At 36.7% G+C, this 24319-nt stretch overlaps 1 protein-coding gene across 5 annotated transcripts in view; it reads left to right on the forward strand.

Annotated features, from left to right (window-relative positions):
• Positions 1-24319, forward strand: part of LOC115765791 (dual specificity protein kinase splA) — a 76914-nt gene that overhangs the window by 34219 nt on the left and 18376 nt on the right. For 4 of the 5 annotated variants that reach the window (XM_030709477.1, XM_030709476.1, XM_030709481.1 and 1 more), the window contains 3 exons: positions 584-647; positions 10426-10464; positions 21770-22286. In XM_030709477.1, the coding sequence (XP_030565337.1) occupies positions 22167-22286 (120 nt within the window). In that variant the 5' untranslated portion in view covers positions 584-647; positions 10426-10464; positions 21770-22166. Of the gene's footprint in view, positions 1-583; positions 648-10425; positions 10465-13678; positions 13851-21769; positions 22287-24319 lie in introns of those variants that run through there. The other variant, XM_030709479.1, reaches the window with a different exon arrangement.

Consider the following 24319-nt stretch of genomic DNA (forward strand, 5'->3'; position numbering starts at 1 on the left):
TCTGGGTTCAGTTTTATTGTTTTTAAATTATTAAAGAATGTCGTTAGCGGTAAACGTTTTATGGGTCACACAAAGTTTTTATTGCCCCAGTCCTTATGTCCAACCCAGTCGGAGGTACGCGTTATAGGCAGCCTCGCACCCCCGAACGATTCATATACCCTTCGGAAAAGTAGTTTTTAATATGCACTTCTTAAAATGTAAGCTTTAAATTTATGAGCAGCTCAGCTTGAGCTGCTGTTTTTGTTAAATATGAAATCAATAGCTTCGGGTTTAATTTTTAATGACTTTTCAAATGATGCGCGAACGTTTAAAGAAGCTCCACAAGTCATCGAATCGGAAAATATATACGATTTCATAAAATTTATGAGCTGCTTGATGTGAGCTTTAATTAGTTATGTATAAAAAGCAGATTTGACAGGTTCAGGTTAAGCTGGGTAGTCTACAAATACAAATATTTAATATTGTGCATATAAATCATATTTAATTAATATTTGAAATATATTTTATAAAGACATTTTTTGTAGTTAGTTTTTATACTTTAATTACTTACATTAAACGTTTTCTCTATTTCTTGTACTTGCAGAACCCAACGAATACTGCAACAAACCTCCTTAATCCCCCGCCACTCAACTAGACAATTTTAAAAGGTAAACTATCAGATGCTTTTACAATAAAAAAATAAAAACAGAGAAAGAAAATCACGAACTGAAATACCCGCTTGTGGCAGTCATAAAGAAAAACTTGTACCAAGGGTCGTTAATCAAAAGGCATATCAGAAATAAAACGCACAGTTAAGCGTCTCACACATGGCGCATTGCATCATTAACGTAGTGCCCATGAGATTGGATAGGATAGGAGAGGTGTCTATGCAGATACCTGCCTGACAGATACACACACACACACACAATGTATCTACACACAAGTGAAACGGCGTCAAATTGCATTTAAATTGAATGAAATTAATTTGACATGCAAGTTGTGTTGAGTCGACTCTCTGACTTGTCTGTCTGTCTGCCCGATTGTTGTAGCTTTCAACAAAGCGTTATAGTTACACGTGTACAGATACAGATACAGATGCAGCTGCAGCTACAGCTACAGATACGCACTGATACAAGCTGCATCTGTAAGATGAAAGCAGTGCCTGCTCTTGTGCACATGTCGAGCAAAAATCAAAATGACAGCCACAGTCGGGAGAAGCCCAGCACCGGGACCAAGGCGCGCACAATTTCTAAATGCATCTGATAGATACAATAGTATCTGTGAGTGTGTGTACATGTGTGTATTTGTGGTGTTGGTTTGATTAAAAATAGACCCAGAAATGATCTATGCCTAGCTGCCGGGGCTGCTGCCTGCGACTAGCTCTACGTGCTTATATGAAATATGTTTCATCAATGCTCGGCAACAGTTTTCCCCTGTGCATTGGCAAACGCGTAGGCGTCGCTATTTGCCATCTCTGTCAGATTTTCTATTCCTTTCCTTTCCTTTTTTTGCATTTGATTTACTTCATTTATAACACTTTTCTGCAAGCTTTTTCTTGCTTCAGCAGCCGCAGCAGCAGCAGCTGCTGTTTTTGATTTTCCGTTAGTCTTCTACTCGTAATTCTTAATAAATAAAAAGGCGTTTGGCGCCCCCAGTTCTTTGGGTTTTGTTAGCCAACAATCGCATCTATTAGATATGTATCTCTGCAATGTCTAGCACAGAGTTTGCGCTGCAAATGAATGATTGCTTTTCATTATTAATTTTGTTATTGGCCATTTGTTTTTGTGTTGCCTCGTGCTTTCTAGTCGCCTTTGATCTGGTTTGTGGGACGGTCTATATATAATGTTGGATTTTGACATAACGTGGGGGGAACGCTATAATGCATTACTATACCAACTGACATATGCTGATTAAGTCAAAGGCTGCCAACAACATGATCTATTACCACATCTGCATTAACTCAATTTTATTTTGATCTCTGGGACAGTTCACCTTGGAATCATTAAATGCAGTTGTGGAATAATTTCGCGCCGTGATCTGAATATTTATTGACTGATTAGTTACCAATACATCTCATCCTTATGATATGAGACAGGGCATTGGAAAATTCTACCCATGTATGTGGAAAATTTGTGTAAAATTGTTGTTGCCGGTTTCAAACATATTATTAAGGACCTGTCTAAAAACCAATCGTTTTTTGATTCGAAAATCCACCCGCAAGTAGAAAAAATCAGTGAAATTTCGAATTTATGCTACATAAATGAGACTATCGCGAGCTTCAATTGCGGTTCCCCGAACGATTAACAAACATGCACATGAAAATTTTAAAATATTCGAACCCGATTTTTGTCAGATCTTATTAATTGTTTAAATAACAAAATTTAGATTTAATTCCGTAACTATGCGCTGTCTCAATCGTATTTAAACCCTATCTGTTGGCTACAGCTACAGCAAAAAGGTCAGGTTGCGTGTAACGAGCGCCTCTCTCGTCGCTTCTCAGCATATGCAAATGCCAGGCAGCAAAAACTATGAATTCAGCGAAGCATGCAAGTTGCCAGTGCATTCATGCTGCCGCCCGCCCTTAACTTCTCTCGCTCTCGCTTCATCTCTTGGGTCGGGTGGTTTGCTGTCCTTCTCCGACGTTTATTCACACGCATAACGCCCAAAATGGCAAACGAAGTCAACTTGCAACATTCGCATGACAACAGCGCCATCTAGCGGCATGTGAACAGACGTTGGGGGCTATTGTATTGTAAGTCTTATCTGTTGTACCTGAGTCGCTGTCATATATATGACGTTTGTATGTGTGTATATATGCGCATCTGTGCGTGTATAGTTATACCCTGCTCACAAGGTGTAAACGTGCATTTTGGTTTTGTGCTACCGCAGTCCACCCTCTAAACGCAGTTTATTTTGTCTCCATTGAATCTAGAGATTAAAAAGGTGTAACAGATAATATGTTAAGTTTCTGTTCGCGCCTGCTAAGGGGCTTTAATTTTATGAAAATTTTTATATTTCAACACTTTACGAACTGGAATCCAATGATTCGCTAGCTAGACTTTTAATGATCGAGCCATATTTCGATATTTTAGAGTTACAGTTTGAAAGTAACTTTTTTGGGGATCAGCTTTAGAGTCACCAATCGAACAATTTTTGATTATAATAAAAAAGACTCATCGCAACGTATTAACTCGTTTTCGTTCTTTATAAATTTTCATCTCTAATCATTTTTGCTGCTGTTGTGTTCGCGTAATCAGGGTATAACAATTACACGTTTTGAATTGCGGCCTGCTAGATACGAGTAAACCAGCCAGATGCCCAGAGAGATATGCCTGGCAGCCGTGTTCAGGCAGACAGTCAGGCAGTCAGCTCTATAGATCGGGTCTCTGGGGTCTCTCTTGCTTGCTAGCTTTGCCGCGCCCCGTCACGTCTTGCATGTTGGTTGTTCTCATTTGAGACCGTCTCGATCGGGCTAGCGGGGGTGCGGTATGCGAGATGCGAATATATATGTGAAAGAATTTTGAAATTATAGACAAATCCGTCAACAGCCGCTCTCTCAAGTCTGTGGCCTCTGTGTAGATTCTTAGCTAATTTTACAATTTTTGTGGTTGCGCTTTGCATTTGATTACTTGTTTATGCCATGCTTAATTAAACGCCATAAACTTGGCTTATTCGGATACAGCGCATTCTATAGGCCATAATATTTATGATTTCACATGCAATTTGAGCCAACAATAAACCGAATTTTCAATTTTTTAGAATGTTCAATCGCTAAATAATGAGCGCTCTTAAGGTGGGTGTGCCACCCGCCCGTCCACCGAAAAAAATTTACTATTAGTTTTAAGGCAAGCCAAAAAACTAAAAAAAAAAAAAAAAAAAAAACAATTTGAACAAAATAACGTGTAACATATACTTACAAGATAAATGAACAAATGGCATTTGCGACGTGTTTGTGGTAGGCAAATTGTTTACTATTAAACAAATTGCTACAAAATGCGCATATTTTCCGAAAGGAGCTGCCAGGGTTGTTGGCCTTATGCAATCTATCAAGCATATATCGAATGTTAAGCTGCAGTCAAGTAATGTAACGGTTAACACGTTTTCAGAGTTTCTTTTAATTATTTTTTTTTTATTAAAAATATATGTTCCAGTAGATAAAGAGTTGGTATTATTATTTAAATAAAAAAATTTCAGATATATGAAAAAAGGTCATTTAATGATGGCATGTATTTATTACAGTCCGACTATTTAATTCTATGGATTGCTTTAAAAAAAAAAAGAGCATTTTGTTGTAGTCAATATAATATCCTTAAAACTATTGCTTCTTTATTTTATATTAAATTTGTACTTATTTTTGGTGGTTCAATGAAAATGTTAATAATATTGGAAAACCAATACAAATTTGAATTTGCTTTCGCAACTGTTGAGACATTAGTATGTCTAGTGTTTTCTATGGTAAATGGGGTTGTATTTTATTCATGACAAATCTTGAGCATTGCTAAATTTGGTTCTGTTCCTTGATTGATATGGGCTGCCATTTCAGATATTATAGAGGAAATCCGCCCCTGTTTGCTTAGCCATGTAAAACGATTGATATTAAATCAATTGCTTATCGAGACATTCGCAAACGCAACTCTTTCGAAAATATCGCCCCACAAAGAGCCAAACGAACAAAAATTGTTCCACTTCACTTGTGAAATACAGAACAACAACAACAATAATGAGTAGGCAGCACAAACAACAAATTAACACAAAAGCAACAATAACAGCAACAACAAAGTAGGGGAAATAATTTTGCGCGATCATTGTGCTGAATTCTATTTGTGGGTGAATATATCTATATATGTTTATGTGTATGTATGTGTGAGCTTTGGCTTAGATCAATACGGCAACAACAAGAGCAGGGTCGAGTAATTCAAATGAAATTGAAATTAAGTATTGATTGCAATTGGAACTGCGCAGGCATACGCTCACATAGAGCTGCCATGCAAATTGAGCAACGACTATAAATTATGGGCGATATGGCAACGCCATGCGCGATGCGCACCAGCGAAGCTGCCCATTAAAGTGGCCAACAAATCGACGGCAAATGAATGGCAAAAGTAACTGGAAATCGCGGCAAATTAACTAAATCAGCAGTTGCAAATGGCTAGAGGAAAAGCGCAAGAGCGAATGAGAGCAAGAGCGAGATCGCAAGCGCACAGTTTGACAATAACTGGGACAGAAATTGTGTGCGCGCGTTCGTCATGCTTTATTTTTGTATGCAAATTGTTTTTGCTACAGCTTTTGTTTTGCTTTTAGTCCGCCCCGCTGCCTGCTGCTTCGTCTCTATATTAACAAAACCTATTATTCCTCACCATCTTCGTCATCTTCTATGTTTGTATTCTCTTTTGTCTCTATCTCTGTCTTTGTGTGTGCTATCTCTATTGGCTGGCCTTCGCCCATGTGTCACGGTTTCGCAAGCATTGGCTTTGAAAAGCGTCCCATCAGAGCAGACATTCTCTTCCATTGTTGTGTTTGTTGTTGCTGCTATTTTTGGCATATACATTTAAGTAATGCATCTAATTTTAACATGGCTATTTGCAAGTAATGAGCAATTGTACAAAACAGATGTCATATTTCTTTGCTATAGCATTTATTTCTGTCTTTTTGGTATTTAGCAATATAGCGTTTAAAGATTTTGCAGCGCAAAATAATTGAAATTTGTGAGCCAAGCATCCAATCTTAGAATTAATTATTAATTACAAGCAGCAAAAGAATAGGTTTTTGATAAAATTATGAAGGCTTGGTCTTAGAGTTGGACCAGAAGAAATACCTGCTACAGTTTGACAGACACTGGTAATTAAAAGTCTGTAATATTTTTAACAATAAAATTCGAAACATTGCAACCACAACTTACTCATATGCCTGTGAAGTGCAAGTTCAAGTGCTCGATACAGCAACAACAGGAACCCTGATCTCTAAATGAGCATGACAATAAACAGAGACTGCGACTGCGACTTCGACTGCAACTGTGTTGGGGAGCTGCAGTAATCAAGTCCAAGATGCGGTCACATTGAAGTTATGCCGGCCGGCAGTTTGTTGATTGAAGAGCCAGACTTGCGAGCAGGGGTGCGGGGAGGCACCAGCCAGAACCAGAATCCAAATGCTTAGTCATCGAACTTGGCCTAATGCAAAACAGAGAAACAACTGGCAGCCAGCGGCTACTGTGGACGCCATAGTCACAGCGGATGACTCAGCCTTGGCAAAATGTGCTACCAGTTTGGCAGACAACAACAGCAACAACAACAACAACAGCAACAACAACAACAACAGCAACAACAACAACAACAACAACAACAACAACAACAGCAACAGCAACAACAACAACAAGAGCAATAGCAATAGCCGTAGCATCATCATTGGACCTGGTCGTCTTCGCATCTGCTGCTGCTGCTGCTGCTGTCCTACTCCACTTCTTGTGCTGGCCAAGCACTGAGATTTGTTGTACGCTTGTCTTCATATTTATGCGCCGTCATGCTTTGGCGCAACGCCCTCAACTGGCAATGCCCTCGAGATACACATGTATCTTATGGATACCTACACACATTCCTTCGCCCCTACACACACACACATACACACATACACACACACACTTTTCGCGTTGTGTACGCTCTCAATTAGTTATTCATATAACGTGCTAAAAAAGTATATGAAAAAACGAAGTTAAGAATCTACCCCGACAAATGCTGCCGTTGATTAAGGCCCGCATCCAGAGGCTACTTACCCCGTCTGCCCACAAGAGGGAGCGCTGCTGGTGAAAGGGGGGTGCATGCTCATCCTTAAGCTACACACATTGTTTACTGTCTGCTGCTTTGACAAAACTTTGCATGTCATGTTGTCATTATGAAACCCTAACCAGAGCCTCCTCGCTTTTATTCATCTGGCTGGTTGCAGCTCCAGCTTGGGCCCTGACATTGTTTGTCTACTACTTTGGCCGCCGCCGCCCCTACTCCTCTGCCGACCCCTCCATGTGCCTAGGCATTATACGTAAGCACTTATCATCGTATTAGGCTTCACGCCTTTTGTCTCAGCCCGCTGTTTGCTCAGCTCATCTGTCAGCTATGGCTAAATACACCTTCCATTCGCTTTGTTGGCCATATTATGCTTGTCAAATGAGTTCCTCGAGTTTCCTCGACCTGAAGCTCTTAGCACTGTTTGCCAAATCGCAACTAAGCGTTCCATGGGTACACCGATTGCATTGGGAATATGAATTTGTAAATGCTTCTGCCATGCCATTCATTACGCTAAATTCTTGTAATTTTAAGTAATTACAACAGCTCGAACATTTGTCTGAATAGCTAAAAACGCACTTGACCCAAACTTTGATTATTCAGTTATATTGACTTATGGTTAAATTGGCTTCAATATGACAACTAATGTTTTATTCTTAATATCCATTCATTTCCTATTATATTTGAAAATCTTTTCTATCTTAGAAACCAAGATATATTATTTTATGTTTTTCATTAGTTCTACATTGCGGTCTATGCCTTTCTCTGTGGGTTTGTCTCTCTCTTCCTCTCTCTTACTATCTCTATTTATTCCGAATTACATTTCTATATATTTTTCGTTCCCTTTCCTTTCCTTTCGCTGCCTGTTATTTTCTTCCCTTTTTCCTCTGTCTGTCATTCAACTTTTTTTCTCTTTATTCGTTTACCTTTCGCTATATTCCATTTTTATCAGTTGGATTTTTGAAAAAACACTTCCAGCCCTGTCAATGCTTATCAAACTGTCATGGTTGCCTGCCAATGCACTTCCATATCTGTCAAACAGTTAACACCAAATAGCTGTTAAACTGTAGCAGCGCTTGTCAAACCGCTGTCTGCAAATTAAAGATGGGTCAACATTAATAATTTCTTCACACAAACTGAAGCACATCTATGAATCTTTCAATCGGTTTGACCACAGTCGTAAAGTTGCGATGAGATAAACAAACTCTGCTTCTAGGCTCCGTGCATATATCTGTGTATCTTATGATGAATCAAGCTTCCATATTGAGGCATAAAACAACGTTCTCTATGCCAAAATTGAATATTAGTTGCGGGCTGAGGCGCTGTCGGACGAGGCAGACAGTGGGTCGTATGAGTGATGCCTTTTGCGTTTGTCTTGACTTCTTGCAAAAGAGTTAAATGCGAAAAAGAGAGGAGAGAATTCTCGAGGTCAGCCACTTTAGTTGCGCACGCCCGTTCGGCCCCCCATGCCGTGCATCTACCTGTTGTTGTTGTTGTTACTGTTGCTGTTGTTGTTCGTGTTCTTGTGGATGGTGCTATTCGCAGGCACTCTTGACCAACATAAACACGCATAGTTATACGTCCAAACACAGACAGCCACAGTGCGGGCATTAGAACTTCATGGATACGTTTGTAACTCTTTTTTGAGTACTTCATAGAATTTTTGATCTTTGTTAATAATATGTTATTATTCGCTTCTATATATATTCTGATTTAATAATAATAATAAATTTATATAAATCATATTAATTCGCTTAAAAGTAGTATCTTGACATGCTAAAAGAAATATTTCTTAATAAAATCTTTTTTATTGTCCAATTTGCTTCTTTTTTATGATATTAATAAGACCTTTAAAAGTAATAAACACTATATATTATTTAATGTGTGAGCTTTCGATTCTGATAAAAGATGCATCAACTTATCTAATTAAAATATATTTCAACCTGTATACTGAGAAACGATTCAAACAAATATACAACTGGTTTAATATGCATTTAAAACTGTCTGTTTTGAAGCTGGTTTCAAAAAATTATCAAGAGTGTCAAACGGTTAAAAGTAATGTTTAAGCCCAGTTAGAACTCAGTCTGAGGTTTATAATTTATACGCTAAAATGGCATCTCCAAGTAAGAATATGGTATATACTCTTCGCCTCTCTAAAAGCTGTTTTTTTTTTCATTCTTGTTCTGCGCTGCCTCTGCTGTCCGGTTTCGCAAACGTTGCATTTGCTGTTGCTGCTGCTGCTGCTGCTGATGTTGTTGTTGCTGTCATGTGTGGTTTTTACTTAATTTACTTTACTGTTATGTTTTGGCTTTCCGCTTGTTAGGCAAGCAGCAGCAGCAGCAGTGGCAGCAGCAACGGCGGCGGCAAAAACACCAGCAACAGCAGCCGCCACAGCAGCAGCAATTGATGTATGTATCTGTCAGATACTTTTGCTGATTCTGTGTGCAGCAAGGCTGCGACGTCGTCTACACTTGACATTTTCTGGGTGTGCTGAGGCGTGGGCCAAACAATTTCATAACAGATCCGTCATGCCAAACGAATATAGGAACAAGTACATAAATATATTAACTTAAATCTCGCAATAAATGCCAAAGGTTAATGCCAAACAAATTTGTACAAAACCACTTTACAAGATTTTTATTTTTGTTTTGTTATTTATGTTTTTGTGGTAGTTTTTATTTATTTTTTTTCATTATTATTACACATATTTCTGTTTTGGTCAAGCGTTACTTTGGCTGTCGACCTCTTTTTTTTTTTCAAGTATTGTGTAATCGATTTGTATATCATTTTATTTCGGTTTTTCATTACGTATACGACACATGTGTTTTTAGGTTCCGCTCTTGTCTCAGTCTCTGTTTGTTTGCTTTTGCAATTATCAACGCCATAAAAATTAATACTTACCAGCTTCAAAATCAATAACGAATTTCGTGTTGCGTGTCGATATTTTATAACATTGATTTTTATTGGTGCATCATTTTCTACACCTTCTACTTAAATTAGAAATGACGATGGGCTGAGTTCGACAAAGAGGTTTCTTTGTTGAGACTTTCGGCATTAGAAGCATGGCACAGATTGAAATTTATCGGATTTTATTTCTTATATATGGGTTATTGTGCCATAATCAGATGACCTTATATTATAGGCCTACAGACAAGCTCTGACCCAAATATGGGTAAGCCCTATGAAATGTTCAGTCGACTCTTTGGCAGCTGTTGCAATCAGTCAACAAGTCAATAAAGGGTCTGTGGATACCCGACAATTGCGACATAAAGTGTTTAGGTATCTGTGTCTTAAAGGTAGTAAACAAAGCCGGTTAAAAATTAAAAGGAATAAAATGATTATACATGTATATTTATATAGGGTAAATGCGTGGCTATGCAAATGTTTATCATTTACTACTCCAAAATTTTTAATTAAAAAGTATTTGTTTGTTAATTTGTAATCTTTTTTTTATAAAATTTTATTTTATTCGGTTTACAACAACCTTTTTTTAAATCAATCAATAATCCTATATCGATAACTTATCATAGTGCTGATCGATTAATCAACGAATGAGGGTTGGATAAACTTACAATCTAACTTACTCCTACGTATATACTTTTATATGTGAATTATCCCTCTCTACTTTTAGACTCTATTTTTCTAAAGACATTTACTTTTTGTTTCTTTACAGAAATTTAAAGATTGACAATAATAAAATTAGCACAAATTGGTGAGTAAAATTCCCTGAACTCCTCCTATATTCAAATCTAACAACTATCGCAGTTCTCTCAAGCTCTTGCATACATTTTTATGAATACTACAAAGTTACTCAATTATGTCACCCAAAAAAATATATATATAAAAAAGTAAAAACAACTTGTCGTTGCATAACCATAAACAACAACAACTTAATTAACATTTGCGATGCAGCTTTTTTGTTTCTACTTACGAAAAAATCAGCGTGTCTCATATAAAAAGTAGTCAACGACTTCCGTTACCAAAGTGCAGCCAACACTCGCAGCACAAGGTGTCTAAGACTACCCATGAGTATGTTTGTGTCTGAAGAGCTGGGGACGATTTCCGTTTGATAAAGCAGCAAACTTTTTAATTGCAACAATCGCTGCGACAACAACAACAACAACAACAAAACGCAGTTATGAAAAAAAAAACAGCCTAAATAACTATGGTGCCATGGAAAATGGTAGAGACACTCCGTGCACTGTGCCTTAAAAACTTGACTAACAACGGGGCTAATTTAAAAAAAATTTCCCATTTTTAAATGCGTTGAAGTTTGTTTTTTTTTTTTTGTTTAGCTTGCATGCACAACAATTTGAGAGGTATCTTTGAATAGTGCAGCAAAAATAGTATACTGTGAAGAAATAAATAAACATGCATGTATTGGGCAAAGCAATTCATCATTTAATGACACAATTATAAACAAACAAAAAAAAAAAGAAGTTTTTACAACTTGTTGAATTTTTCTTCCAATAAAAAAACAAGTAAGAGGTTCTAGTCGGAAGCTCCCGACTAGGGGATACCCTGAACCCTCTTCTTCCAATATCAAATGCATATATATATATTCTATTTTAGAAGCTATATGTCAAGTTTGGTGACTCTAGCTCTTATTATTTACCAAAATTGCCCAAAAACAGGATATCGATATCTATTTTTATCGATTGCTTGGAAACGGAGTAAGTTATCGATTATCGGAAACAAACTCGATCTGCGCAGGCACTAGGAGCACATCTTAAATTTCAAGTCTCTAGCTCTTATAGGTTATGAGATCCTTGCCTTCATACATACGGACGGACGGACTTATACCCATTTTTTAATGGGTTCAGGGTATAATAACAAATTTTTGTTTAACTGAAAATGCTCCAAAGATTCAACTTTCAAAGAACAAATATAAAAGTTTGTTAATCTCCAAATAGGAGCTTTTTAAATTAGACAATTAATAACGTAATTATCAAACAGAAAGCTTTGCAATTTTATATTAGTAACATATTTAAAAAAATTATTTAAAAAATATAAACATGCCTAATTAGCAATTTTCAGTATTTGAACATTATTTTTAAAAATGTTGCATCAATAATAAAATATATTTGACTAATTTGTATAATAGTAAAATATTTAGGGTAATTATATTGAAAAGAGAAACTTATATATTTTGAATAAGCCATCTAGACGCACAGCTAAAATAATTACATAAAATTCGTAAGCCTTTAAATTTTACGGAATATTTGTCGAAAATCTAAAAAAATAACAAAACGGAACAGAAGCATAAAAATAAATATTTTTATAAAAGAACACAAATCAAAGCAATAGAAAAAGTAATATCCATCATGTCATGGATTTATAGATTTGATTTTTTTGTGAACCCTTTTAAAAATAGAATGTACGAGCATTTAATTTATATTCTATTATCATAATGTGCACACAATTGCCTAGAAGCATTGCCCACATGGCTCAGTTCTTGGCCTAATTGGAATTGACGATCGAGCGAATGGCCGTCAGCAATTAGCGTAACGCCTGGACGCGCCCATATTCAATGTGGGGACCGGACCGGACCGGACCCGGGCCTAACATAAAATCATGGCCCCAAACAATGAAAATTGTATGCTGCTGTTGCTGGTTGTTGCTGCTGGTGTTGTTTTGTTGTAGTTGTTGTTGGTTCTATGAACGCCAGCGAAGCGCATTAAAAACTAAAGTTTAGTTAGCGCATCTGTTGCACATGTGCGCCTGACTTTGAGCATACCGAATGCGCCAGATTGGGCGTGGCATCTAGCAAAAGGGGCAGCTAACGATTCCATGCGGCTGCTCACTTTAATGATTGTTGTTATTTTTGGTTTTCGGCCTGCAACATTTGTGGACTATTTGTAACCCGGAGGCGCATAAATATATTTTGCTGCCGCTTCACGTATCTCAGCCACATACAAACGGCGACATTAACCTCAAAACCTTAACATATAAGCCAAGAGGAAGAAAAAGAATAAGTAAGAAATGAAAAGAAAAAAAAAACAGCCTACGCATGCGCCGATTTGTTTTGCTTTTCTTGCCGGTCTTTGTTGCAATGCGAAAAACTTAAGAGGCAGACAAAGAGTTGAAAGAACAAGCCAATGCCGACGCTTGAATACTCTTTTGTACAAAAGAAACTTTGACGCTTGTCAGACATGATTTGTGTCAAATTTATCCAAAGCTTTTTAAATTGATGAGCTATTGTTGGGCTGTCGTCGGTATTGCATTTACTCGAAACAGCTGTCGAAGGTGGTCAATAAAATTTCTAAAGCTTTTCATGGCAGTGAATTATTAGAATTTAAAGAGTCTCTGAGTTTGTAATAATGCCAGCACTCATGCAAATACTTTGTGATGAAAAAGATCATTTATAACAAGCTGATATATTTGGGATTTTATTTTCATATTATTCAAAAATAAACTGAAAAATGAAAATAGACTTAAAGAAATGTAGATTAATATAAATAAGTAAGGATGGTTTTCCGATAGAAATATTTTTTAAAATTTAGTTCGAAATAGAAGAATTGATTTAATTAATACATTTTTATTAATGCACAAAGTAATTTCATTCAAATTTAAGTGACCTTTGATCTTTAAACAAAAAATGCTTTTTTCTACGTAAAGTTAATATTGTAATATTTGTTTAATTGCTTCCTTTTTTTAAATTTATTTGTTCTGTTATTTGTTCTTGATGTCTCATTATACTTTAATTAAAAAAAAAGTATTGTAGTTTTTAATTGATTGAACTTTGTTTTTATTATTTTTTTTTCTCCAAATTTGTCAAAATTGTGTTTTTAATTATTATTAACAAATTTATTATTATTCGAATTAACAAAACTTAGCATCCTTTTGATTTCAAGCCGTATTAAAATATCAAATTATTTACAGTTAATTTAATTACTATCTTTTAGGCGTTCATTATTAACCTGGGAACCTCTTAAGACCCACGAGAATGATTCTCGTAAAGAGTATCAAACTCGAGCAGGCCTAAAATGCCGTCACACTCCTCAAGTGTTCTTAACATATTTTCATTATGCGGGGCGGGGCGGGGCGCTGTGCTGTCCGTAACCGTTGGGCGTGTTGCTTGTGGCTTACCTTTTGTGGGTGTGTACGAATTTAAATTTTTAACATGTAACTCATTTTTAATGCAAATAATATAATTTTTTTGTTTTGGTGTGTGTGTGTGTGTGCCCAGCTCGCGTGCAGGCAGCTTGTGGCTGCCACGGCGAGGAATTATAGCAGGCACGCGAAATGGGTCAGGCCCCTGGCGACTGTGCGACTGGGATTTGACTTTGAGACTAGAGTCGGAGTCTGTGTCCGACTCTGCGTCTGAGTCTGTGTTTGAGGCTGAAAAGTGAGCGTGGCAAGCGGCGTTTTGATTAAATAGCCAAGAACTTACTAACTGTTTTTGTTGTTGTTGTTATTAATGAAGAAATTTGACAGTTTTGCCATTGGTCTGGCAGAAACTTTTGGGGCGTTGCTGATGGATCTTGAGCTGTGTGCGCTAATGAATTCAGCGACTGGGTCGCGGTTACTTTTACTCCCAAAAAAAAAAACAACAACATTGCAAACAGATGCAAGCAATTTGCAGTTGCAACAGTTGGCGCAACATGCAAATATCTCACGGATACACGAGAGCTAGGAAATTGAAAACAAATTGCACGAGTTGTTTGATTTGCAGCTTAGAATGCAAATGTTGCAGTTTACAGATACGGCTTTTGTACATTTGCAGCTGATTTGGCAAATTTGCAACTGCATCTCTCTCTCTCTCTCTCTCTCTCGCCCTCTCTCTCTCTCTCTCTCTCTCTCTCTCTCTCTCTGTATCGCTGGTAATTGTCCAGATTGGCAATAGATACAGATAAATAGCTGCAGATACAAAGCCGCTAGATTGACATGCATGTCGCGCAAAACAGCTACAAATTGCAGCGCGCAAACGAAGAATGTGCCAGTGATAAGTCAATAACTATGATTAAACAACAACAACGACAACAGCAGCAACAACAACATCGCAATGCATTCAAACTGACAATCTAACAGATGCAATCAGCACTGATTTGTATCTTTGCTGTGGCGCTGCATCTGTATCTACCGCCGCCACAGTTAGCGAAAGTGCACAAAGACCTTATCGCTGTTGAATTGAAAATTGAAATGTTAATGAACTGAAAATTTTGCGTGTCGAATTGTCCAAGTTGTTGCTGTACCCGATTGTAGCTCCATGATAATTGCCAGATACAAAGTTACAGATACAATGATATTGAAAAAAATACTAACAAAAACGCCGAAATAGCAATATTGCTGATTGTTTGTTGCCTATGCGATTGGAAAGGCACAAGTTACAGCTACAACAACAGCTACAAAAACCAACTACAACAATAAATGCCCAAACTTCACTTTCCTTTTTCTTCTGTATTTCAATTAATGCAACCAAAATATGACTTGGCCAAAAAAATAGAAAATAAAACTTATGCTTGAAATGCTATCGGTATTTATAAATAAATTTAAATCATTTTATCACGAAATGCGCTGCAAGTATTTTTCATATCTAATACAAACACTTGTTGTTGTTGCTGTTGCGATTGTTTTTTTTTTTGCGCAGTGCAAAAAGGCACCAAAAATAGTTTTCATGACTAAAGTTTTATTTTTTCGCAATTGAATTTTGTATATACATATACAGATTTTTGTTGTTAATTCCATTGCGTTTTGCACGTTTGGCGAATGCACTTGAAATATTTTTACGTGGTTTTGTTTTATTTTCTGTGTGGGTGCCGTTTCGCGGGTAAGGTCTTCAAATATGAATGGAAAATTTATTTGCAGCTTGTTTTACTTCACTTTTTTTTTTTTGCTATAATGCTTATGATCATGACAATCGTGAGATTTATAATCACAACTTTAACACCTCCATAAAAGTAATTTTAGGCTTCTTTTCTAGCACTTGTTGCTTGGTTATGATATTATTTTGGCAGCTGCAATGATTTATTCGTTTAAGACATCGAGACTTATTTGTTTGGTCACGGTTTTGGATTTTTCTATTCTATACTTAAAGAATCTTGAGTTTAGTGAAAAATATGCTAACGAAATCTTAAATAAACTATTACATAAAATGACACAAGCTGAGCAAATATACAAAATAATTGATTTTCGATAAGTAGAAGTATTTAAGTATTTAATAAGCCAATTTATATTAATTCTATAAATTAACAGGCAAACCAATTAAATGCGTTAAATTGTTTTTGTTTTCTTAATGAGCACAAATTAGATTTAATCTGTCAAGACATTTAAGCTTGTTTAGTCTACTTTGGAAGTTATAATTGGCAGCATTATAAAGCTAATTAAACTATGTTCTTTGCATAAACTCTTATTTATAATCAAAATTTAATTTATCAGAGAATTAAATGTCAAGAAAAATATAAAGGCTTTTATTTGTGCTTAAATTTATTCAAGTTGGTTTAAACAAAAGAAAAAGCCCAAGTGGAAACAATTTAAGTTCAAATATCGAAAACATTATCGATGTTTTGATGTAATTAAAATTCTAAAATTAAGATATATATGTGATTACAAACTAATTTGCTGTTATCGATGGTACAGTTGTTCAATTATCGATCATGTCTTGTGACTACTATCGATAGCTTTGCAGCACCACTGAAGACCTGCAAAACTATATTACTTTCCCCTTACTAATCCATTTCATTGAAAATTAAAGCCGTGTACACATGGCATGCCTCTTCCAAAAGCTGAAATTTGATTTGGTAAACACAGCGGACTCGATCAACACGTAGCTGTCATATGACTGCAGATATAACCATTACCCCACCGCGTTACACCCTCCTTTCAGCCCCCCTTCCCGTTGGCCTGCTCACCACTGGCACTGGCAACCACTTGATTATGACACAACTTTGACAACTGGCAACACAAGTGAAAACGGGTACAGGCGGGGGAGCCAGATCAACTGCATCTTATGTATCCACTGGTTACAATAGCTGGAATTCATTCAGGCGCATTGCATGACCATCGCGTCCAACTTTTATTTATTTATTTATTTTTTTTTTTTGTGGATCTGTGCGACATGAGCTACCCACGAATAAAAATGGACATGGACGGCCGACGACACGACTCAACTTGACTCGACTGTCACCGCCTCGCCCCGCCTTGCACCACCTCGGCTCGCCTCGACTCGACTGTAAGCCTCTCATCATCTCTGACTGATGGCTGCACATCAGCGGGCGCAACGGCGACACTTTCAATTGCACGCCTTCAGACTTGGTCGCACTTTCTCGTTGCTCTGGGCTTTGATTTGAGCTTTTTTATGGCTTCTTTTGGCGCTACAATTTGAATGTCATTAGTGTCAGCGGCCGGCAACTAACGGAGCTTCCAACTACCCACAGCGGCGTGTCGGACCGCAGCGAGTAGCCAAAGACCACGCCTGCGCCTGTCATTCTTTAAACATACCCTGGCAGAGTTGTGGGTAGTTGGATTTTGTTATGCTTTATAGAATGTGTTTTACAATCGACAATATAATTGATTAGCTTTTAAGCAAAGTTATGGCATTATAGACGTTTATAAAAAAGTCATTATTTCTTTTAATCTTCTACTATCTAATTTAGTAGTTGATGTGGAAAAATGATGTGTGCAGTTATGGCCGTGCCTAATTGAAAAGTAGTTAGTAAGATATCAATTTAACGCTTGTCTGTGAATTACAAGGTGGCCTATCTGCTGGTAAAATATTTATAAGGAGGATAAAGCTCCTTTAAACTGATACAAGTCGGATCAGACAACAAAAAAAATAATCAATCAGCGAAATTCAGCTTAGAAAGATGACAAACTGACTTGCTTCAAAAATTAACTATTCGCTTAAACAAAAACCGATTAATAGCTAAACCCACAGATTTTTTGACAGCTGATAGAAACAAAAATCTTAAAAATTTCTTTTGTGAACACATAAATTGATTTTATATTATTTTTTATTATTACAAATGTCTATAATAATTAATGATTTCTTAATATGCTACAAGCGAATTTTTGTTTCTGAGGGTATTTTTAAGTTGCTGTATAAAAATCGAGTAGGGCTACAATCATATAGCTACTTGATCTTGTTCACACTCTTCATGTACGTGGCCAATCGGTCACTTGGCTGTTTTTTCTACTTCTTTTTTTAATACAATTTTAATTTGAAGACACGTTAAACATTTATTACAATGTCATTTCCACTTGGTCTCTCGCCGGACACATTTTGTGTGTCACGCCAAAGTCTCGAAAGTCACAAAAAAAAAAAGAAAATAAATTGTAAACAACTGCACTTTTCATCATCCCCTTCCAGTTTGTGCCACTTTTGTTAGCTGGTTACCGAATCTCGGAAAGTGTCGTCAATGCCATGTTAATTTACTCGACCATTAACGCCGTTTCGGCGCTTATCTAAGAGAGAAGCCAACAACTGTTATTATATGTATTATGGGTAGCTTTGGAAGTAGTTAGTTTCTTTGGGGGCTAACAAGCCGGAGCCATTGTTCTCGAGTCGCGGCTCTCGGCGCCAGTGAATACCGTCATAATCTGGGCATACTTATAGTAATGCCACTTTGCGCTTTGATTTCACTTGCCAGATAAGCTAATACGCTTCTTGCTCTCTAGATCGAAATCATAGATAAATATTTAATTAGGCATTTTGCTATAGCAGAACTTTGTTTGTTTGTAGATTGTTGTTTCAGTTGGATTGTCGGAGCCGGAGGGTTCTCCACTCCTTAACACCACAATGGAGTTTTGTTTTCGTTAGAGTTAAGAAAACTAAACAAACAAAAAGCAGGCAGTTTTTTATCTGATAGGGGGTAGAAACAATTTGAAAAATATCTGGTAATTTTATAAATTATTGCTAGTTTGATATGTTAAAAAATTTTTTCTGTTAGTCAACCATGCCGGCAATTTTATGGGAACTTTATTGAAAGCTAAATTTTTTATTTGATTAAAATAGCTATAAACAAGAGTTAATAATGATTGCAATGTAACTTTGGTCTTTGCTTGGTATTTATTAACAAAACTAACTTGATCTAGGCTAATATTTAATACAATATGTGTTAAGGTTTGAAAAAGTTTGAAAAAATAAATTAGGCAACGTAATATAGATTTTTAATAAATATAATTTTTTCTTTTTCTAATTTTAAATGTTACAGTCAGCTTTACACACTATTTACAAATCCTTTACACTTATTTATTTCACACATGTAGTTTTATTTTGGAAAACTTTCATTAAGCATAACAACTGTGCTGCAGCTTTTAAAGCTCACTAATACATTTGCGTTTGAGTTTGTCTGTGTGCAATAACAGATATATTTGATTATTGAGCCGCTTGCATATTAAAACATCCGTGATGCAACCTCTGAGAGACTGACCATTGTTGCAGATATACGCGGCGCCTTGGGGATTTCTTTGATGTTGTTTGCAGCTATTTGCCAGCTGTTAATGCTGCTAATTAGCTAAAGGAAAGCAAAATTGCTGGGCATTTACTAGCAGCTAGTCCAAGAATTTTGCCAGCCTGACGCCAGGCTTTTCTTTTTTGTTTGTATCTATTAATCCAGCGCCTGTCTGTGGCAGTGGGGAACATCTTGATATAATTTGTTGCTAAATGTCGGCATGCTTCTAAGTATTTAGTATCTGGTTTTTAGTTATTAGTCGTAGCAAAAGAAGCGAGTGTAGACGGATCTGTTTCTTAGATGAATGTCTCATGTCGCCGCCAGAGATCTTGGAGCTGCGGGTTTTGCTATTTGTTTTGGCGCCTTTAGCTTTGACGTTGATCTCAGCCAGTTGATTGCTTGCCATTTCATCTAATTAACATTTTGTGCGCTTTGTAGTTAATAATTATGGTTAAAACATGTACCCCTGCCCCTTTCCCGATTTGCCACACTGCAGCTGCAGCCACACACATGGTTGTTTCTTTGGAAAGTTTGCCGCGTGTCTTATATAAATTTCTGTGTAAATGTAAATTATTTGCAATTTGCCGAGTCGGTTGGTTGGCCGCCTGGTTAGTTGGTCATTTAATTTTAAGTAATTGTAGCAAGCAGTTAGTAGTTATCTATTGCTGCTCTGACAACTCGACAACTCTGGCAGTAAGCCCCCCTCTGTTAATTATTACAATTTGAAAGTTTTGCATTAATTGTTGTTTGGCTTTTAGTTGCAGTTATCGCAACATCTACAGCTGCATTTTATATGCAAATTAGCATTCGCCAGGAAAATGTTCAACACAGTCCAGCCAGTATATTTATGCTCATGAGCTGCTCATGTTGATTAGCATCCTCGTGTCTTCAGCATCTCGTTCCTCTCATGGCACTGGCTGTCTCATCCTGTCCACTTGTGTCTGGCGCGTTGAAAAGCGTTGGCATATATGCTGATAACATTGGAAATGACCATGTGGCATTGCCTGGCATTAAAGCTGACAGAAATAATGAGAAGTGTGATCTTCATCATTGCCATTATTATCATTGCCATGATCATCATCGCCAGCCAAGCCGTGCCATTAAAACTTGTTTTTTCCTGGAATGCCAAGCGAAACTTGACAACTATAATAGATCAGCACAAAGAATGGCTCAGCAGATTAGACAAACGATTTGTTTATCATTGGGAATATCAAAGACTTTTTCATAAATCTAAGAATAGACTGCTACGAGGGCAATAACAGCTAGGGCCTCGTTTGCATTGCTTGCACCAGCATTAAAAAGAGCTGAGATGCTTTTTTATTTTGCAGAAGATTGCAATTTCTCAATTATAATATGCTCCATCTGTGGGATCCTTTAGTTTTGAACTAAAAAAAACTTTCAAAAAAAAATAAGATAAGTAAAAAAAAAACCAAAATAAAAAATGTTCTAATGAATGAATAAAGATTTAAACATTAATAAAATAACTACAAAAATGTATATATACGTGTACATATTAACATATAAAAGCAAGTATATAATACTAAACATAATGAAGAGTTGCCTTCTTATTATATTAAAATATAATAAAACTATGCACATATTGAAATCATTTTAAAATAATATCGCAGTACAAGATAATTAATAAAGTATTCGATTTGACTATTAGTGAAGAGTATATTGAAACATTCTTCAATTATGACAAAGTAATATCATAGCTTATAATGCTTGCATATACAACTGCAGTAATCCCACTAGCCCCCTCTACCGATAAACTATATATAATGAGCATCATTCAACTGTCTAGATGTATTAAAGACTGCTCTCGCTTTTTACTAGCTTAAATGAGATAGATCTTAACTGCGTTTTATACGCCCTACACTTTTTGACCTGCAATGCGACCTTTACAACCTTTTAAGCCCGCCCATTGACTGTCAACTTACCAGAAGATAACTTTCTAAAGGCCACGCATGCCTCGCAACTGGCAGTTAAATATGAAGAAATAGCTGGGGGATTAATGAACAAGCTCGATTACAAGCGGCGGCTGCTCAGAACTGAGAAAATACTACTTGATAATTATTAATTAGTAGGAGGGCATAAAAAGCGTAGCAAAACGATCAAAAAATACCGGGTCACATACTCGAGATGGGGAAGAATAAGAAGAAGAAGACAAAAGACAACCTACTACAAAACAAAAGTCGTAGGCCGACAAAAATGATGATGCGATGGATGTGGCTGGGGCTGTGGTTGAAGACTGGCAGAAATTTATAAGATTGACCCGCATACCAGTGTGGGGGCCAGACAGACAGTTTTGTCAGTTTGTCAGTCAGACAGTTGCACAATTAGATAAAGCATTTGCGATGAATGTTAATTGAACTCTGCAAATTGTACTTTGAAGCATTGTTCGGGCTACCGTCTGAGCTTGAGAGGTTTTTCCTGTGCATCCTTGACGGATGCTGCTTGCATTCCACGTGGAGCACTTAATGGCTCTCACATCACCTGCTGCCCACATTGCTGTCTAGCTGGCCAGCTGTATTAACGGCTTTTATAAATTATGCATTCCGACTTTGATACGATATTAACATGCGGCTGATTGAAATTTTGTATCTTGTATCTTGTTTGTTGCAGCTAATGAAAATTGACACCTTCGGCAAACAACGAGCCGAACTTGTTGGCCCTGCATGATGCGTGGGTGGCAGCAAATTAGAGAACTGAATTATTTTTATTGATATCGACTATTGATGATGATGATGATGATGATTTTGTTGCTGTTGACGACGTAAATGAGGACGATGATGATGTTGACCGATTGACCAGCACAGAAAGCCACAGAGAGCTGCCATGTGAGACGAGACATTGTTTTCAACTCAGCAGCGCCCCCCGTTAAATAATATAACACACACATACACATATCAAGTGTGAAAGAGAAAACGAGAGCGAGGGACAGAGAGAGAGAGAGAGAGCGATAGAGAACAGACAGTAAGCAAATATCCAGAGACAAACGGAGCGTAGCACAAACAGCGCCATGGAGTCCGAGTCCATGGAGCAGGATGTTATGCTGGACGGCAACGAAGATCTGATGTCTACATCAAACACATCTACAAATGGCGGTGCCAGCGACACAAATGGATGCGCCAAGAAAACGGTGAGTACTGACCCATAAATACACTGATCATTACCAAGGATAGAGCCAATACACAGAACCCAAGCGAAACGACACAAACTAAACTTTTGACGATTGGACGGCCAACTTTAGCGACATTTATGTCCCATTTCGAATGCACTTGCATTAAATGCATTTAGTTAATAATGCTCGCCTACAATCTTTATTCATCTAAGCCAGATATTATTAAGATAAGCTCTCTGTGAGCGCCCATTTAAGTTAATGCTACATAAAGTAATCAACGATATTGATGCGCTAAGAAAATTCTAGTGTATGCCATTCTTTGATTATAGAATCTTATTTAATGATTAAAATAACGGCATTTTACTGGTTTACAACTATAAATTAAAGCTTCATTTAATAAATTCGATAGCTGGTCTTTGATACTATTAAAAGTTTTGTAAATCATCAAAAACAAATAAAAAATTTTAATTTTACATTCTTCAAAAATCGAACGAATGCCTTTATATCGAAAATTTAAACTATTATTTATTTATTGCGATTAAATGGTTATAAAACTGGCAATTCTAAAAACAAATTGTCAATAATCTTAAAAGTGCCAAAATCGATGATGATAAGCTAAGAGTTATTCTACGATTGTATCGATAATAAAAATCGATATACTGTCAACGATACTGTCGATTTGTTAACTTGTGATCGATAATGCCGATAATATAATCAATTTATTTTGTTAATATGAATTTTGTTTATTTACTGCAATTATCAAACAGGGACTTATCGATACTCTAGGAACTTTCTTAACATTATCTATTAAGTTTTAAATTATTAGGTTTATATTTCCGCTATCTAAGTACCCGGTTTGGGAGGTCGATGGGGTGGATCCTGCAAAGTCTCCGTCGTTTTCTTCTGCAAAGCCTTCTTGCTAGTATATTGGGGTGGGCAGAAAGACGGACTCTAAATAGTGCAGATGATTTCATAGAATTTGTAACCGATATTATTAATAATATAATTTATCTATAAAACTGTCGATAATATAAAAATGCAAAGGAAAGTATTACAGCACGACTTATGTATATATGCCCAGACTGAGTTATCAATAATGATACCTATTTTTTTTTGCTAAAGCGAGTACTTAACGTTTGCCTATTTTCCTTGTCAAACACTTAATCATTCACTCAGTCATTTAGTGTTTCAGTCTTTCACTTATCGTTAGCCGTGTATTGGTGAATGCATTTTTGCTTTCTTGGCTTTTTGACTGGGTTTGGGCTTTTGCTTTTGCTTTCAATCGAAACCGTCAACTGTCGACGACACCTAAGAGGTTTCCCCGCTCTGCTTAGGTATATTTCAAGTGCTTTGACCCACCCACCAGACCAGCACAGAGCAGCGCAGTCCAGCACAGCCCAGCACAAACCACCAGTCCACATGTGGCAAATGCACAAAAAAAGTGTATAGAGAGTGGGTCCCAATGCGATTGCCTCATGGGCACTTCCGTCAACAAAAGCGGGGCAATAACTATGACCAAACCATAAGACGATGGCCACACTTGACTGCCACAGAAAGCGAGAGATTGCAGCAAGAAGCAACGAAAGAGGTGGCCAATGGCATAGAGCACAATGCGGTTCCAGAGTGGGTTACCAAGCACCGTTCTATGGAAAAACGTTTAAACTACACATGTATTCGTATTTGTTATGGCTCTTCTTGTATGCGCTTTTCCAGCTAATTTTATAGTTTATTACACTGAAGACTTGGATCGTTAGCTACCTCATAAAGGATTTACTAGCAAGCAAACTAATGATTTAAGCCTACCTAATAGTTGATACATAAATTACCAGAGAAGTGATTTTTATGACGTCGAAGAGCAGCTTTTATAACTTGAAATATTTTTAACTATGTGGAAATACAATGCATCTTTGCACTTCTCTATTTTTTTTTAGCTATATATAAAAATGTATTTATATTTATTGGCTTGCAGTAATTACATTATTGATTCAATTAAATCTATAGATTCTAAAAACGAACTAAGAAAACGCCTAACTTCCTTCCTTCCAAACTTT

The sequence above is a fragment of the Drosophila novamexicana genome, unplaced genomic scaffold, assembly GCF_003285875.2.
Source record: "Drosophila novamexicana strain 15010-1031.04,08,12 unplaced genomic scaffold, DnovRS2.1 tig00000986-arrow-arrow-pilon, whole genome shotgun sequence".
Classification (NCBI taxonomy): Eukaryota; Metazoa; Arthropoda; class Insecta; order Diptera; family Drosophilidae; genus Drosophila; species Drosophila novamexicana.